Raw genomic sequence first — 20,344 nt, 5'->3', positions numbered from 1 at the left:
CCCATACTGTCCTCACACATTCCATCACCGTTGCTCCCAATACTGTGTCAGCACACATTTTTCCCCTCGCTACTGTGTCCACCCCCATCTCCCCACTCACCCCCACAGAATATATCCACTCCCCTTCCGATAGAATAAATCCATCCCCTTCCACACAGAATAAATGCACCCTGCCCCACACATGCTAAATAAATTCCAGCCCCCCCCACGTACACACTGAATAAATCCCACACACTGAATAAATCCCCCCCAAACACACTGAATAAATCTCCCCCACACACACTGAATAAATCCCCCCCACACACACTGAATAAATCCCCCCCACACACACTGAATAAACCCCCCACACACACACTAAATAAACCCCCCACACACACACTGAATAAACCCCCCCCCCACACACTGAATAAATCTCCCCCACACACACTGAATAAATCCCCCCACACACACTGAATAAATCCCCCCCACACACACTGAATAACCCCCACACACACACACACTGAATAAACCCCCCCCCCCACTCTGAATAAACCCCCCACACACACACTGAATAAATCCCCCTCACACACACTGAATAAATCCCCCCCCACACACACTGAATAAATCCCCCCCACACACACTGAATAAACCCCCCCACACACACTGAATAAATCTCCCCCACACAGACTGAATAAATCCCCCCCACACACACTGAATAAATCCCCCCCACACACACTGAATAAATCCCCCCACACACACTGAATAAATCCCCCACACACGCTGAATAAATCCCCCCACACACACTGAATAAATCCCCCACACACACTTAATAAATCCCCCCACACTCTGAATAAATCCCCCCACACACTTAATAAATCCCCCCACATTCTGAATAAATCCCCCCCACACACGTAATAAATCCCCCCCACACTTAATAAATCCCCCAACACACTGAATAAATCCCCACACACACTTAATAAATCCCCCCACACACTTAATAAATCCCCCACACACTCTGAATAAATCCCCCCACACACTTAATAAATCCCCCCACACACACTGAATAAATCCCCCCACACTTAATAAATCCCCCCACACACGTATTAAATCCCCCCACACACTTAATAAATCCCCACACACTCTGAATAAATCCCCCCACACACTTAATAAATCCCCCCACACACTTAATAAATCCCCACACACACTGAATAAATCCCCACACACACTTAATAAATCCCCCCACACACTTAATAAATCCCCACACACTCTGAATAAATCCCCCCAAACACTTAATAAATCACCACACACACTGAATAAATCCCCACACACACTTAATAAATCCCCCCACACACTTATTAAATCCCCCCACACACTTAATAAATCCCCACACACTCTGAATAAATCCCCCCACACACTTAATAAATCCCCACACACACTTAATAAATCCCCACACACACTGAATAAATCCCCCCACACACTTAATAAATCCCCACACACACTGAATAAATCCCCACACACTTAATAAATCCCCACACACTTAATAACTCCCCCCACACACACTGAATAAATCCCCACACACACTTAATAAATCCCCACACACACTTAATAAAACCCCCACACACTTAATAAATCCCCAAACACACTTAATAAATCCCCCCACACACTTAATAAATCCCCCCACACACTTAATAAATCCCCCCACACACTTAATAAATCCCCACACACACTGAATAAATCCCCACACACACTTAATAAATCCCCCCACACACTTAATAAATCCCCCCACACACACTGAATAAATCCCCACACACACTTAATAAATCCCCCCACACACTTAATAAATCTCCACACACACTTAATAAATCCCCACACACACTTAATAAATCCCCCCCACACACTTAATAAATCCCCCCACACACTTAATAAATCCCCACACACACTGAATAAATCCCCCCACACACTTAATAAATCCCCCCACACACTTAATAAATCCCCACACACACTGAATAAATCCCCACACACTTAATAAATCCCCCCACACACTTAATAAATCCCCCCACACACTTAATAAATCCCCACAAACTCTGAATAAATCCACCCACACACTTAACAAATCCCCCCACACACTTAATAAATCCCCACACACACTGAATAAATCCCCCCCACACACTGAATAAATCCCCCCACACACTTAATAAATCCCCCCACACACTTATTAAATCCCCCCACACACTTAATAAATCCCCACACACTCTGAATAAATCCCCCCACACACTTAATAAATCCCCCCACACACTTAATAAATCCCCACACACACTGAATAAATCCCCCACACACACTTAATAAATCCCCCACACACTTAATAAATCCCCCCACACACTTAATAAATCCCCACACACTCTGAATAAATCCCCCCACACACTTAATAAATCCCCCCACACACTTAATAAATCCCCACACACACTGAATAAATCCCCACACACACTTAATAAATCCCCCCACACACTTAATAAATCCCCACACACACTTAATAAATCCCCACACACACTTAATAAATCCCCCACACACACTTAATAAATCCCCCCACACACTTAATAAATCCCCCCACACACTTAATAAATCCCCACACACATTGAATAAATCCCCCCACACACTTAATAAATCCCCACACACACTGAATAAATCCCCACACACACTTAATAAATCCCCCCACACACTTAATAAATCCCCCCACACACTTAATAAATCCCCACAAACCCTGAATAAATCCCCCCACACACTTAACAAATCCCCCCACACACTTAATAAATCCCCCCACACACGTATTAAATCCCCCCACACACTTAATAAATCCCCACACACTCTGAATAAATCCCCCCACACACTTAATAAATCCCCCCACACACTTAATAAATCCCCACACACACTGAATAAATCCCCACACACACTTAATAAATCCCCCCACACACTTAATAAATCCCCACACACTCTGAATAAATCCCGTCAAACACTTAATAAATCCCCACACACACTGAATAAATCCCCACACACACTTAATAAATCCCCCCACACACTTATTAAATCCCCCCACACACTTAATAAATCCCCACACACTCTGAATAAATCCCCCCACACACTTAATAAATCCCCCCACACACTTAATAAATCCCCACACACACTGAATAAATCCCCACACACACTTAATAAATCCCCCCACACACTTAATAAATCCCCCCACACACTTAATAAATCCCCACACACTCTGAATAAATCCCCCCACACACTTAATAAATCCCCCCACACACTTAATAAATCCCCCCACACACTTAATAAATCCCCACACACACTGAATAAACCCCCCCACACACTTAATAAATCCCCACACACTCTGAATAAATCCCCCCAAACACTTAATAAATCCACACACACACTGAATAAATCCCCACACACACTTAATAAATCCCCCCACACACTTATTAAATCCCCCCACACACTTAATAAATCCCCACACACTCTGAATAAATCCCCCCACACACTTAATAAATCCCCCCACACACTTAATAAATCCCCAAACACACTGAATAAATCCCCACACACACTTAATAAATCCCCCCACACACTTAATAAATCCCCCCACACACTTAATAAATCCCCACACACTCTGAATAAATCCCCCCACACACTTAATAAATCCCCCCACACACTTAATAAATCCCCCCACACACTTAATAAATCCCCACACACACTGAATAAATCCCCACACACACTTAATAAATCCCCACACACACTTAATAAATCCCCCCACACACTTAATAAATCCCCCCACACACTTAATAAATCCCCACACACACTTAATAAATCCCCACACACTCTGAATAAATCCCCCCACACACTTAATAAATCCCCCCACACACTTAATAAATCCCCACACACACTGAATAAATCCCCACACACACTTAATAAATCCCCCCACACACTTAATAAATCCCCACACACACTGAATAAATCCCCACACACACTTAATAAATCCCCCCACACACTTAATAAATCCCCCCACACACTTAATAAATCCCCACACACTCTGAATAAATCCCCCCACACACTTAATAAATCCCCCCACACACTTAATAAATCCCCACACACACTGAATAAATCCCCACACACACTTAATAAATCCCCCCACACACTTAATAAATCCCCACACACTCTGAATAAATCCCCACACACACTTAATAAATCCCCCCACACACTTATTAAATCCCCCCACACACTTAATAAATCCCCCCACACACTCTGAATAAATCCCCCCACACACTTAATAAATCCCCCCACACACTTAATAAATCCCCAAACACACTGAATAAATCCCCACACACACTTAATAAATCCCCCCACACACTTAATAAATCCCCCCACACACTTAATAAATCCCCACACACTCTGAATAAATCCCCCCACACACTTAATAAATCCCCCCACACACTTAATAAATCCCCCCACACACTTAATAAATCCCCACACACACTGAATAAATCCCCACACACACTTAATAAATCCCCACACACACTTAATAAATCCCCCCACACACTTAATAAATCCCCACACACACTTAATAAATCCCCACACACTCTGAATAAATCCCCCCACACACTTAATAAATCCCCCCACACACTTAATAAATCCCCACACACACTGAATAAATCCCCACACACACTTAATAAATCCCCCCACACACTTAATAAATCCCCCCACACACTTAATAAATCCCCACACACACTGAATAAATCCCCACACACACTTAATAAATCCCCCCACACACTTAATAAATCCCCCCACACACTTAATAAATCCCCACACACTCTGAATAAATCCCCCCACACACTTAATAAATCCCCCCACACACTTAATAAATCCCCACACACACTGAATAAATCCCCACACACACTTAATAAATCCCCCCACACACTTAATAAATCCCCACACACTCTGAATAAATCCCCACACACACTTAATAAATCCCCCCACACACACTGAATCTCCCCAATACACACTGAATAAATCCCACACACACTTAATAAATACCCCCACACACACTGAATAAATCCCCCCACTGAATAAAAAAACACTGATTAAATCATGACTCCCCCAAACAATGAATAAATATTCCCCAAAAACGCGCCCCACGCTGAATCTTCGGTGTCTTCAGCTCCACAACTACAGGAGCACTTACCCCCAGGTCTCTTCTGTCTCCTGCGCAAGTCACATGACTTGATCACGCTGCTGGCGTCGCTCTGACCCAGCGGTCAGAGCCTCAATTGTACTGGCAGCTGGTAAATGTCTGTGAGTACAATTGATCTCCGGGAGCCGGCGCGCTGCAGCTTCTCTGTGCCGGCAGTCAGCTTGACAGTCGGCACAGAGAACAGCTGACTCCCAGTGCGGGGGCGGCAGAATGCAGCCGCCGGGGGAGACACTTTGGACCGCCGCATTAGGCGGCCCAACTGCGCCCCCCTGCCGGCTGCGCCCGGGGCACATGCTCCAGCTGCCCCCCCCCCTAGATACGCCACTGGTACAAATCGCAGTAATAAATTTGTTCCTATGTGCACTAATTTTTAACAGTTACATTTTTATTGCTCTTTTTAATAACATGAGTGCCAAGCCAAGAAGATTGTAAGAGGACTTGTCAATTGCTCAAAAAATCAAGTTAAATACCTTGTAAAAATCTCTAAACTTCTCTCATTCAGGAGCTTTTTTGTTTTTTGCACTTTTTCACTTCAATGCAGCGATATTGCTTTTGGAGCGCGGTATGGGAAATTTCTGCTTATATTTTAACTAAACATTTCTTAAGAATCTTCTCTGGGGGGCGTGCGCTTTCACCCCTCCCTCCCAAATGCTGCCAAACTACAGTTCAGTATGCGAGACTGCTAAAGTGATAGATCACCTGTAATTGGCAGTGCCCAGGAGAGAAGACTTTAAAGTAATGCGCAACAGAACTGCGCTCCAAAAGTAATCAATGTGAATATCTCTGCAATTGAGTGATGTAGCACAAAAACAAGAAAAGAAATGCAGAATCAGAGAAGTTCAGAGATTTTTCTAAGGTATTTAGCTAATAAAAACTGCAGCAAGTGAAAGGTCCTCTTTAAGTAAGATAAAATACTTACCGAAATAAAGATAAGTAATTAAATGCAAAAAAAATGGAGAAAAATGGATCAGAAAACTACAATAAAGTTTATTAGATTACATTAAACATCAAAGTTAAAAAGGATCCAGATAGTGGAGCTGTAGATTATATACATATACTTAAATAAATACACTGATTACAAACTTATTTAGCTGGGCATGATTCATAAATAAGATGATATACAAAGTTCATAAGGTGCCGCCTTAAGTAAGTAGAAAACTGTTGTGGCGCTGCTTCATACAGAAATAGTAAGGGTAAAATTGTTTCTTTACATTCTAGTTAGACATTTTATTATGTTTATTCCAATTAGTTCATTAAAAGGGATATATGGCCTTATGTTAAAAGTCTGCAGTCACTCTATGTGGCTCTGGACTTCTGAATCCCATGCTCGGCCTCATTCCATTCACTGGTATTGAGTGAGGTTGAACACGTCTACTCAGAATGTGGTCTGAAGAATGTAAATTGCGTGACTGCTCACTCTTGCCGGCAATACCAGAGAATCTTGACAACGTGCAGCACACATGCTGTAAGGGTTCAGAAGTCTCCAGTTATATGCAGGGCAGCACAGTGGTTGGCACTTTATGCTTGCAGCGCTGGGCTCCTGGGTTCAAATCCCATTCAGGACAATGTTTGTATGGGTGTACTATAATTTCCTCCTAAAAGCCAAAGACATACTGATAGGACGTTTATATTGTGAGCACCAATAGGGACAGATGGTGAAATGCACTTAAAAATTAACAGCGCTATATTAGCAAGCAAAATAAGTGAGTGATTTCAGACTTTTATTAGAACATAATAAATACTGTTAACTTTCTTGTTTTATGTCAGTGTAGAAACTTTGTATTATTACTTTGCACTTTAGATATAGTCCTCCATACAGTATTATGGTCACCACATAGTGCTCCATACAGAATAATGAGCACCATGTATTGCTCCATACAGAATAATGAGCCCCATATAATGCTCCATACAAAAAGGATGAGCCCTATAGTGGGGAAAAAAGTATTTATTCAGCGACCAATTGTGCAAGTTCTCCCACTTAAAAAGATGAGAGATGCCTGTAATTGACATCATAGTTAGACCACAACTATGAGAGTCAAAATGAGAAAACAAATCCAGAAAATCACCTTGTCTGATTTGGCAAGATTTATTTTACAAAATATGGTGGAAAATATGTATTTGGTCACCTAAAAACATGCAAGATTTCTGGCTCTCACAGACCTGTAACTTCTTCTCTAAGAGGCTCCTCTGTCCTCCACTCATTACCTGTAGTAATGGCACCTGTTTAAACTTGTTATCAGTATAAAAGACACCTGTCCACAGCCTCAAACAGTCACACTCCAAACTCTACTATAATGAAGACCAAAGAGCTGTCAAAGGACATCATACACAAAATTGTAGCCCTGCACCAGACTGGCAAGACTGAATCTGCAATAGGCAAGCAGCGTGGTGTGATGAAATAAACTGTGGGAGCAATAATAAGAAAATGGAAGACATACAAGACTGCTGATAATCTCCCTCTATCTGGGGCTCCACACAAGATCTCACCCCATTGAGTCAAAATGATCACAAGAACGGTGAGCAAAGATCCCAAAACCACACGAGGGACCTAGTGAATGACCTGCATAGAGCTGGGACCACCGTAACAAAGGCTGCAATCAGTAACACACTACGCCACCAGGGACTCAGCTCCTGCAGTGCCAGAAGTGTCCCCTTGTGTAAGCCAGTACATGTCCGGGCCCGTCTGAAGTTTGCTTAAGAGCATTTGGATTATCTAGAAGAGTATTGGGAGAATGTCATATGGTCTGATGAAAACAAAATAGAACTGTTTGGTAGAAACAAAACTCATTGTGTTTGGAGGAGACAGAATGCTGAGTTGCATCCAAAAAAAACATCATACCTACTGTGAAGCATGGGGGTGGCAACATCATGCTTTGGGGCTGTTTCTCTGCAAAGGGACCAGGACGACTGATCCATCTACATGAAGGAATGAATGGGGCCATGTACCGTGAGATTTTGAGTGCAAACCTCCTTCCATCAGCAAAGGCATTGAAGATGAAACGTGGATGGGTCTTTTAGCATGATAATTATCCCAAGCACACCACCAAGGCAATGAAGGAATGGCTTCGTAAGAAGCATTTGAAGGTCCTGGAGTGGCCTAGCCAGTTTCCAGATCTCATCCCCATAGAAAACCTTTGGAGGGAGTTGAAAGTCCGTGTTGCCCATCGACAGGCCCAAAACATCACTGCTCTAGAGGAGATCTGCATGGAGGAATGGGCCAACATACCACCAACAGTGTGTGCCAACCTTGTGAAGACTTACAGAAAACGTTTGACCACTGTCACTGCCAACAAAGGATATATAAGAAAATATTGAGATGAACTTCTGTTAATGACCAAATACTTATTCTCCACCATAATTTGCAAATTTTCAAAATAAATCTTGCCAAATCAGACAAGGTGATTTTCTGGATTTGTTTCCTCATTTTGACTCTCATAGTTGTGGTCTACCTATGATGTCAATTACAGGCCTCTCTCATCTTTTTAAGTGAGAGAACTTGCACAATTGGTCGCTGCCTAAATACTTTTTTCCCCCACTGCATATATTGTTCCATACAGAATAATGAGCCCTATATATTGCTCCATAGAGAATAGTGAGCCCCATATAATGCTCCATACAGAAAAATGTGCCCCATATAATGCTCCATACAGAATAATGAGCACCATATATTGCTCCATATAGAATAATGAGCACCATATATTGCTCCATACAGAATAATGAGCCACATATATTGCTCCATACAGAATAATGAGCCACATATATTGCCCCATGCAGTATAATGAGCGAGAGAGAGCTGTAAGTGATGTGTGACTTCTGCAATCAAGTTAGGTGCTGAAACTGTTCACCATTAACATCCAGACACTTCTGATCTTGTTGACCTACTGCACAAATAACTTTAGATAGCGTCCACAGGGATTGCTCTGAGTGACTTTTCAATTTCTTTGATTCTCCTGAAGGCCACATGCGGGATCTAGCAATCATGCGTTTACATATATCTTTATAATATATATACATATATGGATCTACAGACTTTATATACAGATTAATGAAAGTACACTGTACACAAACAGGTTGCATAGTAGAAGGTATATAGCATTTAGCTTATAATGAAATTGTGTATCTTTAGTCCTTCTGATTACGGAGACAGCTACTACTTTATAGATATGAAACAGATTTGTGTGCCAAAATTATTCCCATCCCGAACATGGGAAAAAAATGTGTCCGGGTGGCAGGAGGTGCAGAGTGTGATATTTTGACTCTTGTCTTCTATGGTATCATCCTGAATATTCTGTGGTAAAATGCCACCACGTTCCAGTAGGATTCTTCAGGGGGAAAAAAGAAGAAGAAACAAAATCAGATGAACGAGACCATTCACTTTATATTAGCTTTACTTTAAAGTTGATCAGTATGAATTAGGGTTGAAAGGAAACTGACTGTCGTGCACCTCTTATCACGGGAGTGGCACTGCTTGGTTAGCCCATTATTAGCCCCTCTGCATTTCGTACAATACATACTTGATAATTTAACTGTTTTTGTGTACCTTGTATTGTGCTCTACTAACATAATAATGTCAGTTGCAGAAGACTTGAGCTGCAGGGGGAGCACTTTGCCCAAAACAGCGCATGTGCAGCTCTGTGCGGGGCGCTAAAATTTGTTGTCCTATTCTGCTAATATTTATTAGCATATTGAGTGCTATACACTTTATAAATATAAATTAGCAGGAATACTGCATAAATTAACTGCAGACTTGTGAGACAGATTAGGGACAAAATGTTTTATACCCTTTGTATGTAATCTAATTAATTGAAATAAAAGTTACATTTTATCGTCTTCTAGTGAAGGTTTATTTGGGGTTCTCACCAATTTGGAAATTATATATATATATACAGTGGGTACGGAAAGTATTCAGATCCCATTGAATTTTTCACTCTTTGTTTCATTGCAGCCATTTGGTAAATTCAAAAAAGTTCACTTTTTTCTCATTAATGTACACTCTGCACCCCATCTTGACTGAAAAAAAACAGAAATGTAGAAATTTTTGCAAATTTATTAAAAAAGAAAAACTGAAATATCACATGGTCATAAGTATTCAGACCCTTTGCTCAGTATTGAGTAGAAGCCCCTTTTGAGCTAGTACAGCCATGAGTTTTCTTGGGAATGATGCAACAAATTTTTCACACATGGATTTGGGGATCCTCTGCCATTCTTCTTTGCAGATCCTCTCCAGTTCCATCAGGTTGGATGGTGAACGTTGGTGGACAGCCATTTTTCTCCAGAGATACTCAATTGGGTTTTGGTCAGGGCTCTGGCTGGGCCAGTCAAGAATGGTCAAAGAGTTGTTTTGAAGACACTCCTTTGTTATTTAAGCTGTGTGCTTAGGGTCATTGTGAACCTTCGGCCAAGTCTGAGGTCCAGAGCACTCTGGAAGAGATTTTCATCCAGGATATCTACTTGGCCGCATTCATGTTTCTGTCAATGGCAACCAGTTATCCTGTTCCTGCAACTGAAAAACACCCCCATAGCATGATGCTGCCACCACCATATTTCACTGTTGGGATTGTATCGGGCAGGTGATGAGCAGTGCCTGGTTTTCTCCATACATGCTGCTTAGAATTATCACCAAAAAGGTCTCATCAGACCAGAGAATTTTATTTCTCATAGTCTGGGAGTCCTTCATGTGTTTTTAGCAAACTGTATGCGGGCTTCAATATGTCTTGCACTGAGGAGAGGCTTCCCTCAGGCCACTCTGCCATAAAGGCCCGACTGGTGGAGGGCTGTAGTGATAGTTGACTTTGTGGAACTTTCTCCCATCTCCCTACTGCATCTCTGGAGCTCAGTCACAGCGATCTTGGGGTTCTTCTTTACCTCTCTCACCAAGGCTCTTCTCCCATGATTGTTCAGTTTGGCTGGACGGCTAGGTCTAGGAAGATTTCTGGTGGTGGTTTTTGGAGTCCATTGTGCTCTTAGGAACCTTGAGTACTTGCCACAATTCTGTCTCTGAGCTCCAGTTCCTTTGACCTCATGATTCTCATTTGGTCTGTTGTGCACTGTGAGCTGTGAGGTCTTGTATAGACAGGTGTGTGTCTTTCCAAATCAAGTCCTATCAGTTTAATTAAACATAGCTGGCCTCCAATGAAAGAGTAGAACCATCTCAAGGAGGATCACAAGGCTTGAGAAAGGATACTATATCCGAAACGTCGCCACGCCATTCAGGCAGTAAAGTCCACTTTTTTTCAAATTATTTGTCCTGCTTTCTCTTTTTTTTACTCTTTTTTTACTCTCTCTCCCTATATATACTAGCTGAAGAGCCCGGCGTTGCCTGGGCATAGTAAATATCTGTGGTTAGTTATAGCACCTCACGTCTTTAATTTTCCCATCATGCCTCTCATTTTCTCCCTAACACCTCTCATTTTCTCCCCTACGCCTCTCATTTTCCCCCTCACTGCTCTTATTTTCCCCCTCACTCCTGTCATTCCCCCTAACACTTGTCATTTCGACCTCACATCTGTCATTTTCCGATCACTCCACTATTTTCCCTCACTCCTCTCATTTTGCACTCACACCTTTTCATTTTCACCTCACACCCCTCATTTTCACCTCAGTATATACATGTTTGTCATCTCCCTTATATAAAGTATACACCTGTATGTCTTCTCTTGTATATAGTATATACCTGTATGTCATCTCCCCTGTAAATAGTATATACCTGCTGTATGTCATCTCCTCCTGTATATTGTATATACCCATGTGTCATCTCCTCCTATATATAGTATATACCTGTATGTCATCTCCTGTATATAGTATATACCTGTATGTCATCTCCCCTGTATATAGTATATATCTGCTGTATGTCATCTCCTCCTCTATATACCTATGTGTCATCTCCTCTTTTATATAGTATATACTTGTATGTCATCTCCTCCTGTATATAGTATGTACCTGTAAGTCATCTCCTCCTGTATACAGTATATACCTGTGTATCATCTGCTCCTGTATATAGTATATACCTGTGTCATCTCCCCCTTGTTCACATCTGGCAGCTGTCAATTTGCCTCCAACACTTTTCCTTTCACTTTTTCCCCATTATGTAGATAGGGGCAAAATTGTTTGGTGAATTAGAAAGTGCGGGGTTAAAATTTCACCTCACAATATAGCCTATGATGCTCTCGGGGTCCAGACGTGTGACTGTGCAAAATTTTGTGGCTGTAGCTGCGACGGTGCAGATGCCAATCCCGGACATACACACATACACACACACACATACACACATTCAGCTTTATATAGTAGATATTAGATATATCTCCCTTCAAAGACCATCATAGTTCCTCCACTATTTTCGCTATCTTTATCTATTTGGCTTTATTTTAAAAACACATATGACATGCTTAACATGGCTCTTTTAAAAGAATTTTAGGACAGACCATGAATATTTATTCGGTGCATGTACAACTTGTGGCATCACCAATCAGCACAATAAAGGACCTGCTCATCCAACACCAGGCTTACCTGAACTACATCAAATCTAAAAATCAACGTTAAAACATGCATAGCAATAACGTCAAGGACAAAGCATGATGTAGTAGGCACAGGAAAGAGAAACACGAACCTTAGTTTAATTTTGAGCACAGAAGACTTAACAATGTTCTCTTAGCTCAATAAAACATTTTTTCCCTGGAGAACTTTGGACATGAATTATTGACACTGGCTAAAAATATAGCATTCTGATTCCTCCCCTCTAGTACATGACCCATTTACAGCAGTTTTCTGACACTGAAGGGAGCTTAAACTTGTTAGTGTTAAATACAGAAACATTCCGAATGTATTTCCTACTAACTCAGTTATCTGCATAAAGCAGTAAAACATTATTGGTCATTCCTTGTGCATCTACCCAAGTTCCCTTGTTAATGTATAATATTTTCACTATCCTCCCTTTTCATGGGAATTATAACCATGTGTTGCTCTAAAACTACTATATACAGTAGCTGAAGCCACCAGTTCTGTGTAATAAGGCTGACATAATGATGAGCAGGACCATTTTTTTGTTGTTATCTATCTGTAGGGGCAGAGACCCTGAAGCCAGCGATGTGTCATTTACTGAGCTGCTTGGTGCAGTTTTGATAAAATCACTGTTTTCTCTGTAGATTTAGCAGTTCTTTGAATTCTGGCCTCACACCACTGATTGGCAGCTTTCTGTTTGCCCTGTACATTAGCAGAAAGCTGCTAATCAATAGTAGGGGCGGTGCTACACAAAGCAGGTGACTAGAAGGCACAAGACACTTAGTCCTATAATGATAATCTCCTGCTTATAAAACACTGATTTTATTGAAACAGCAACACATAGTCCAGTAAGTGAAACATCTTTGGATTCAGGGTCTCTTCCCCTACCTTATGCTGCTCTCAGATTAAATAGCAAAAACTTGCTGACAAATTTTTTTTAAGGAAAATCACCTTTATCTGAACAATGCGGTTAATTTGAATACATGAAACAAGGACTGACTTACCGTGTTGCTCTTCTGATATCAACATATGGATTTGGGGACTCAAATTGTCGCACACAATAGGGGTCAATGTCATAAAAGGCCTTGGCTTCCTCTTGTGTTAATGTAAAGCAGCATGGTCCAACAGATGGGCCCAGGACTACTAGGATGTCCTTCACATCACTCCCGTACTCTGATATCATGGCGTTTACAGTGGCCATAGAGACTCCTAACAAGGTGCCTTTCCAGCCTAATAAAAATACACACAAGTTTTGATTGTAGTTATATGAAGAACAAACACTTGACATTTCCTATGCTCTGCAGTATGTTGCTGGTGGTGTTTTTAATTAATGATCAAAAACTGATCTTTATACCAATACTAGATATGCACTATGCAGGCAAGAGTATGACACGCTTTATAAATCAGCATTTATTCTGCCAATATCTTAGGCAGAGTAAGCTATATACAAGTACCGGCTGTGTACTTCTTTCATTGTCCCACAAAACAAGCACATTAACGTGCCCAAATAATACAATCATAAGTGACTATATAACCTTGATGTGTGATCGAGGGCGCAAGCGTTGGGTCCCTAAGTCATTAGGGTCAGTGGCATCTCAATGACACAATAAGACAAGCTGCAGACCCAGGACGAGCTCTGTCTAGAGATAGCACACTGCTTCCCTCTTAGGGTACCGTCACACTAGACGATATCGCTAGCGATCCGTGACGTTGCAGCGTCCTCGCTAGCGATATCGTCCAGTGTGACAGGCAGCAGCGATCAGGCCCCTGCTGTGATGTCGCTGGTCGGGGAAGAAAGTCCAGAACTTTATTTCGTCGCTGGCTCTCCCGCTGACATCGCTGAATCGGTGTGTGTGACGCCGATTCAGCGATGTCTTCGCTGGTAACCAGGGTAAACATCGGGTTACTAAGCGCAGGGCCGCGCTTAGTAACCCGATGTTTACCCTGGTTACCATCGTTAAAGTAAAAAAACAAACACTACATACTTACCTACCGCTGTCTGTCCCCGGCGCTCTGCTTCTCTAGTCTGGCTGTGAGCGCCGGGCAGCCGGAAAGCAGAGCGGTGACGTCACCGATCTGCTTTCCGGCCGCTGTGCTCACAGCCAGACCAGAGAAGCAGAGCGCCGGGGACAGACAGCGGTAGGTAAGTATGTAGTGTTTGTTTTTTTACTTTAACGATGGTAACCAGGGTAAACATCGGGTTACTAAGCGCGGCCCTGCGCTTAGTAACCTGATGTTTACCCTGGTTACCGGCATCGTTGGTCGCTGGAGAGCTGTCTGTGTGACAGCTCTCCAGCGACCAAACAGCGACGCTGCAGCGATCCGGATCGTTGTCGGTATCGCTGCAGCGTCGCTTAATGTGAAGGGGCCTTTAGGCTAGGTTCACACATTGCGGGTTTTTGTTTTTTTTTTCAGCTTTTTTTATGCAAATTGAAAGCAGTTTTTCACAGTACCATCAAAAGCTATGACATTTCAGAAATCTCATGCACACACTTGTTTTTATTTCAACTGAATGAATGGGAAAACTGCAGCATTTTTTTTTATATCTGCAACATGGCAGTTCTGCCAGCGTTATTGCAGCAATTTTTTTCACCCATAGAAGGTAGAAAACGTTTTAAAAAAACACAACGGCGTTTTTCACAGTGTTTTTATGACATTTTGGTGAATAAAACAAATTTCATAAAACATGTACTCTAGCTAAAACACACATGTAACTAGTTACCAAAAACACTGTAAAACTGCATAAAAAGACTTCAAAAATGCTGAAAAACAGGAGAATTGAACACAGCTTTTTTACTGTCAATCGAGACGGTTTTCACTGCAAAAATGCTGCATGTGAACATAGTCTCATAGACTTCCAGGTTGTTACTTTTTTCTATAATATACATTTTGATATTTTACAAAAGAACAAGGGGTAAGGTGTCTCCTTGTGGAGAGTGACATACCAGCTACTTCCAACAGGTGGTGCTATAGAGTTCAAGTCCTCTTTTTCTCTGAAGAGGCAATTTGCATATTACAAAAGAACATTACATTATATCTATGAAATCTCATATTGCAAACCTTTAAATTAAATTAGACAGTGGTTGACGTGGAGTATAAATACTTCAGACTCTGCAGTATACAAACTGCAGCCTAACATCCCCCAAGTAATGGCCTTAAAAAGTGAATATTCCTACAGTAAGACAGAGCCTTCCATTGTGACTTCGTCATTGTGCAGATAGTTCATTTAGCTTCCCAACAAACCACAGTACATGGGCCCATGTCTACATTTATTTTACTTACATAGCACCAACCTAATCCACGGCGTTTTACAGATATGAGAGGCATTGATTAAAGATTTCCCCTGACCTGAAGTGGTGCTGAAGTGGTGTGTGGTTTAATGGACTCAGTGGAATGCAGAGCAGTCATCAAGTTCCTTTACTTGAACACAACAAAGGAAACGTTCTATGAGATGAAAGAGGTTTTTAGACTTCAGTGCAAACAGCTCCAATTCGAGGGCGACCCCACTCTGTTGATGAACACGCCATCCAGCAAGTGGAGGTCATCATTTTGGAAAATCGTCAGGTAGCCATTCGCCAACTAGCCCAAAATGTCAAGATTAGTGTAGGGTCTGTGGAAAAAATCATCCAAGACCATCTTCACATGCATAAGGTATCGGCTCGCTGAGTTCCCCGGCTGCTCACACCTTTCCAGAAGCAGGAATGAGTCAAATGCTCTATTGACGATGTGCCATGGAAAGCAGGAGGACTTTTTCAACTGACTGATCACACAGGATGAAAGCTGGATACCTCGCTACGATCCTGAGACTAAAGTCCAGTCGATGCAATGGAAGCATCATGACTCAACGCCTCCAAAGAAGGCACATGCCCAACCCTCGGCAGGCAAGGTCATGCTCACAGTATTTTGTGATCAGCACGGAGTAGTATTGATGGATTTCCTAGCAAAGGGTACCATGATCACTGGGGCATACTATGCTTCACTGCTGCGGAAATTGCGAAAGGCCATCAAAACCAAGAGACGTGACATGCCCACCAAATGTGTCCACCTTCTGCAAGACAATGCAACAGTTCACAACTCACACTTTACCCAAATGGATGTCTGCTCCCGTGGCTTTGAAATTCTACCGCATCCCCCTTATTCATCCGACCTCGCACCATTGGCATTCCACCTCTTTCCAACAATGAAGTTATTTTTGAAGGGCAAGCATTTTCCAGATGATGCGACTCTAAGTTTCGAAGACAAAACGTGGCTTTTGGAGCAACCTGTCGACTTCTACAAGCGAGGAGTTTACAATTGCTTAAAGAGATGGAAGAAGTGTGTGTCCTTAGGTGGCACCTATGCAGAGAAAGACTAATAACTGTGCCAAGTTTCATTGCTCTCAGTCCACAGGAAGTGGGTCAGGGGAAATCTGTAATCTCCTCACTGGGCTTTACAATCTAAATTTCCTATCAATATGGCTTTTGAGTGTCAGAGGAAACCCACAGGCAGATGTTGCCCTCGGTGAGATTTGATCCCTGTACCCCAAAGCAACACTGCTAACCACTGAGCCACCATGCTCTTCTGAAAGAAACCTCTGCTATGGTGACTGAATGTGTATTTTAAAGCACCACTCCAGCAGAGTTTTTTTTTCAGTGCTGAAGTGGCGCTTTAAATGTAAGCCTTGTGCTCCCTGTCATATACTCACCCTCCAGCATCTTCACTGTTTTTGGGCACCGTACTTGTCCCGCGAAGCCATATTGTGAGCGCAACTTCTGACTGGCCGGAAGTCAGAAGCTATGTCACAAACTCTCAAAGCAAGTTTGAGAGCGAGAATGAGGCTCTCATAGAGATGTATTGAAAAGTGACCCGAGCGCACTTCATGAAACACTAGAACAGCCGGCAGGTCACTTTTTGCCAGAGACCGACGGAAGTGATGCTGGAAAATTATGACGGTGGTGGTAGGTGAATATGAGACTGAGGCAGGGAAATTACATTTAAAGCACCACTCCAGTGGTGCAAAACAGGAAGGAAAAAACGCTGGAGTGGTAACCAGAATTTACATGTCCAACATTTTCAAAACAGTTGTACAGCGGCAAGCAAGCTTACAAAATAATAAGCAAAACACTACTTTTATTTACTCTTTCTTCAACTGCCACCACTCCAGCTGTTATGGTGCCTAAGGCTGGTTTCACATTTGCGTTTTTTGCCGCTGTGTTTTAGCGCAAAAAACCTCATGCGTTTTTTTTCTATACTTAACATTAAAAACGCATGCGTCTTTTTGCATGCATTTTGCCGCGTTTTGACGACGCATGCGTCATTTCTATGCTTGCGTTTTGTTACAGAAATGCAACCTATAGTAATTTCTAGCGCCGTTTTTTTGCGGCAAAAAAACGTATTGCTGTCTATGTAAACGCATGCGTTTTTAAACACATGCGTTTGCATGCATTTTTAAACGCATGCGTTTCAATAGAAAAACGCAAGAATAATAATAATAATATAATAATAATAATTTTTATTTATATAGCGCCAACATATTCCGCAGCGCTTTACAAATTATACACACTGAATACACGAATACACACTGATAAGCCACCCCCCAACCCTAACCCTAACCCTAGGGATCCTAACCCTAACCCTAGGGATCGTAACCCTAACCCTAACCCTAAGGGTTAGGATCCTAACCCTAACCTAAAGGGTTAGGGTTAGGATCCCTAGGGTTAGGGTTAGGATCCCTAGGGTTAGGATCCCTAGGGTTAGGATCCCTAGGGTTAGGGTTAGTATCCCTAGAGTTACTAGGGATCCTAACCCTAACCCTAGGGTTAGGATCCCTAGGGTTAGGGTTAGGATCCCTAGGGTTACTAGGGATTCTAACCCTAACCCTAGGGTTAGTATCCCTAGGGTTAGGGTTAGGATCCCTAGGGTTAGGGTTAGGATCCCTAGGGTTAGAATCCCTAGGGTTACTAGGGATCCTAACCCTAATCCTAACCCTAGCTATTTCTGTTTATAGTGGGTTTTCTAGTTGATTTTGATGATTGGCAGCTGTCACACACTTCTCATCATGCGTTTCATAAATGCAAACGCAGGAAAAAACGCATGTAAACACGTCAAAACGCCGTGTTTTTTTACCACATGCAAAAATGCATGCGTCTAAAAATGCAGCGTTTACATGCGTTTTTTGCACCACCTGCGTTTGCGTTAAAAACGCTGCGTTTTTTAACGCAAATGTGAAACTAGCCTAAGACAAAAGCTAGGATGAACCATGCCCAAAAGTGGGCCTTTGGTTGTGCTGGACTTAAATGTTCCCAAATTTCTCTCATATACATTGGTAAGTATGAATTACATCACATCCATTGGTCACATGATCGCAACAGCCAATCACATGCCTGAGCAATCACATGCTGTAAACGCAAGTGTCACCACTGAAGCCAGTTATTGACAGCAGTCATGTGACCACTGGATGTTATCTCTTCCCTGCAAGACAGTTGGAAATCACTGGAGCAGGACAAGTAATATTATTCTATAGCAATTCTTGCTATTGGACACTTTTTTTGACAACCCTTTTGTGACAGATGGAAGCTGCATTGTTGATTTAGAATCATTCATCAACTTTAGGGGTTAAAATGGTTATAGAAGACAGGTAGTGGTTAGCTCAGCCCCAGGGGATATTGGGAAAGTTGTTATTGTGTCCTGGACATCCAAGATGAAGGTGTGTGATAGAGAGTCTCCAGTCAGACTGAAATTAGACAAGCTGTATAACCCAGTTCTTCCTGGGAAGTGATTGCTGTAGTCATAGAAACAGTCAGGATAGCCAGGAGCATCTTTATTACCTCAAGATAGAAGATAGACCTGAGAGAGCTACAGAACAAGACTCATCCCCCTCCTCCCACCTCAATGCATTAGAAATTTACAGTTCTGCTTAGGTTAAGACAGTGTGTGTGAATAAAAGTTATCTGTAAAGAGACTATCATATATGTTGATGAAACATTGCATGAAGAGAAGTGATTTTGTGTGATGAAAAGAAGGTTGAATAAAACCCCGGTGATCGACTTAATCTCTGAACTGTGTCATAGCTGTGTGCCTGTAAGGTGTTACCTTACCTTTACTGTGAAGAATTATAACTAATGGTTGTCCTGAGTAAGATTTCCCCAGAATTCCAAAAATAACTCATGTTTTCTTTGTATCGTCTTCAAATACTGAGTGGCGTGCATGCAACATTTTACTAGAAGAAGTTCATGTTCATTTTCACCGCCAGTAAAATGACTTTGTGCTAGTTTTGGTTACAAAAACATCTTGTTGAGATTATGAGTAAACATGATTCATGCAAGTTTCCAGGATTCAGATCCAAAAGAAACATTCAGATTATTCATCCTACAAGATTGTATTGGTGAGAAACATATACTGTATATGGTCAGGAGCCCAGTGATCATATGGATGTGTGCGCAATGTAAAGAATCCAGGAGACGGCAAGTCATACATGTTGTGTATCATAGCTAGTAACAGGGAACTGAAAGGCCATCAAACTGCATTTGCACATCTATAGCGCCACCTACTGTATGACCAGATGCTGCACATTTACAAATGAAATAAAGAATATTTTACGCTGTGTTCTGTCAGACCTACATGGATTTATTTCAGTTCTCTGTTATTTTT

At 42.0% G+C, this 20,344-nt stretch overlaps 1 protein-coding gene across 2 annotated transcripts in view; it reads right to left on the bottom strand.

The window, feature by feature from the left end:
* Positions 1-6,185: 6,185 nt before the first annotated feature.
* The window catches only part of LACC1 (laccase domain containing 1), a 41,383-nt gene continuing 27,224 nt past the window's right edge, over positions 6,186-20,344 (bottom strand). For both annotated transcript variants that reach the window (XM_069758251.1, XM_069758250.1), the window contains exons 5-6: positions 13,720-13,945; positions 6,186-9,540 (exon numbers count right to left, since the gene is read on the bottom strand). In XM_069758251.1, coding sequence (XP_069614352.1) covers positions 9,369-9,540; positions 13,720-13,945 — 398 coding nt within the window. In that variant the 3' untranslated portion in view covers positions 6,186-9,368. The remainder of the gene's footprint in view (positions 9,541-13,719; positions 13,946-20,344) is intronic.

Source organism: Ranitomeya imitator, chromosome 3 (assembly GCF_032444005.1).
Source record: "Ranitomeya imitator isolate aRanImi1 chromosome 3, aRanImi1.pri, whole genome shotgun sequence".
Taxonomy (NCBI): domain Eukaryota; kingdom Metazoa; phylum Chordata; class Amphibia; order Anura; family Dendrobatidae; genus Ranitomeya; species Ranitomeya imitator.
The sequence above is the reverse complement of the archived record's forward strand: the minus strand, read 5'-3'. Positions and strand labels throughout refer to the sequence as shown.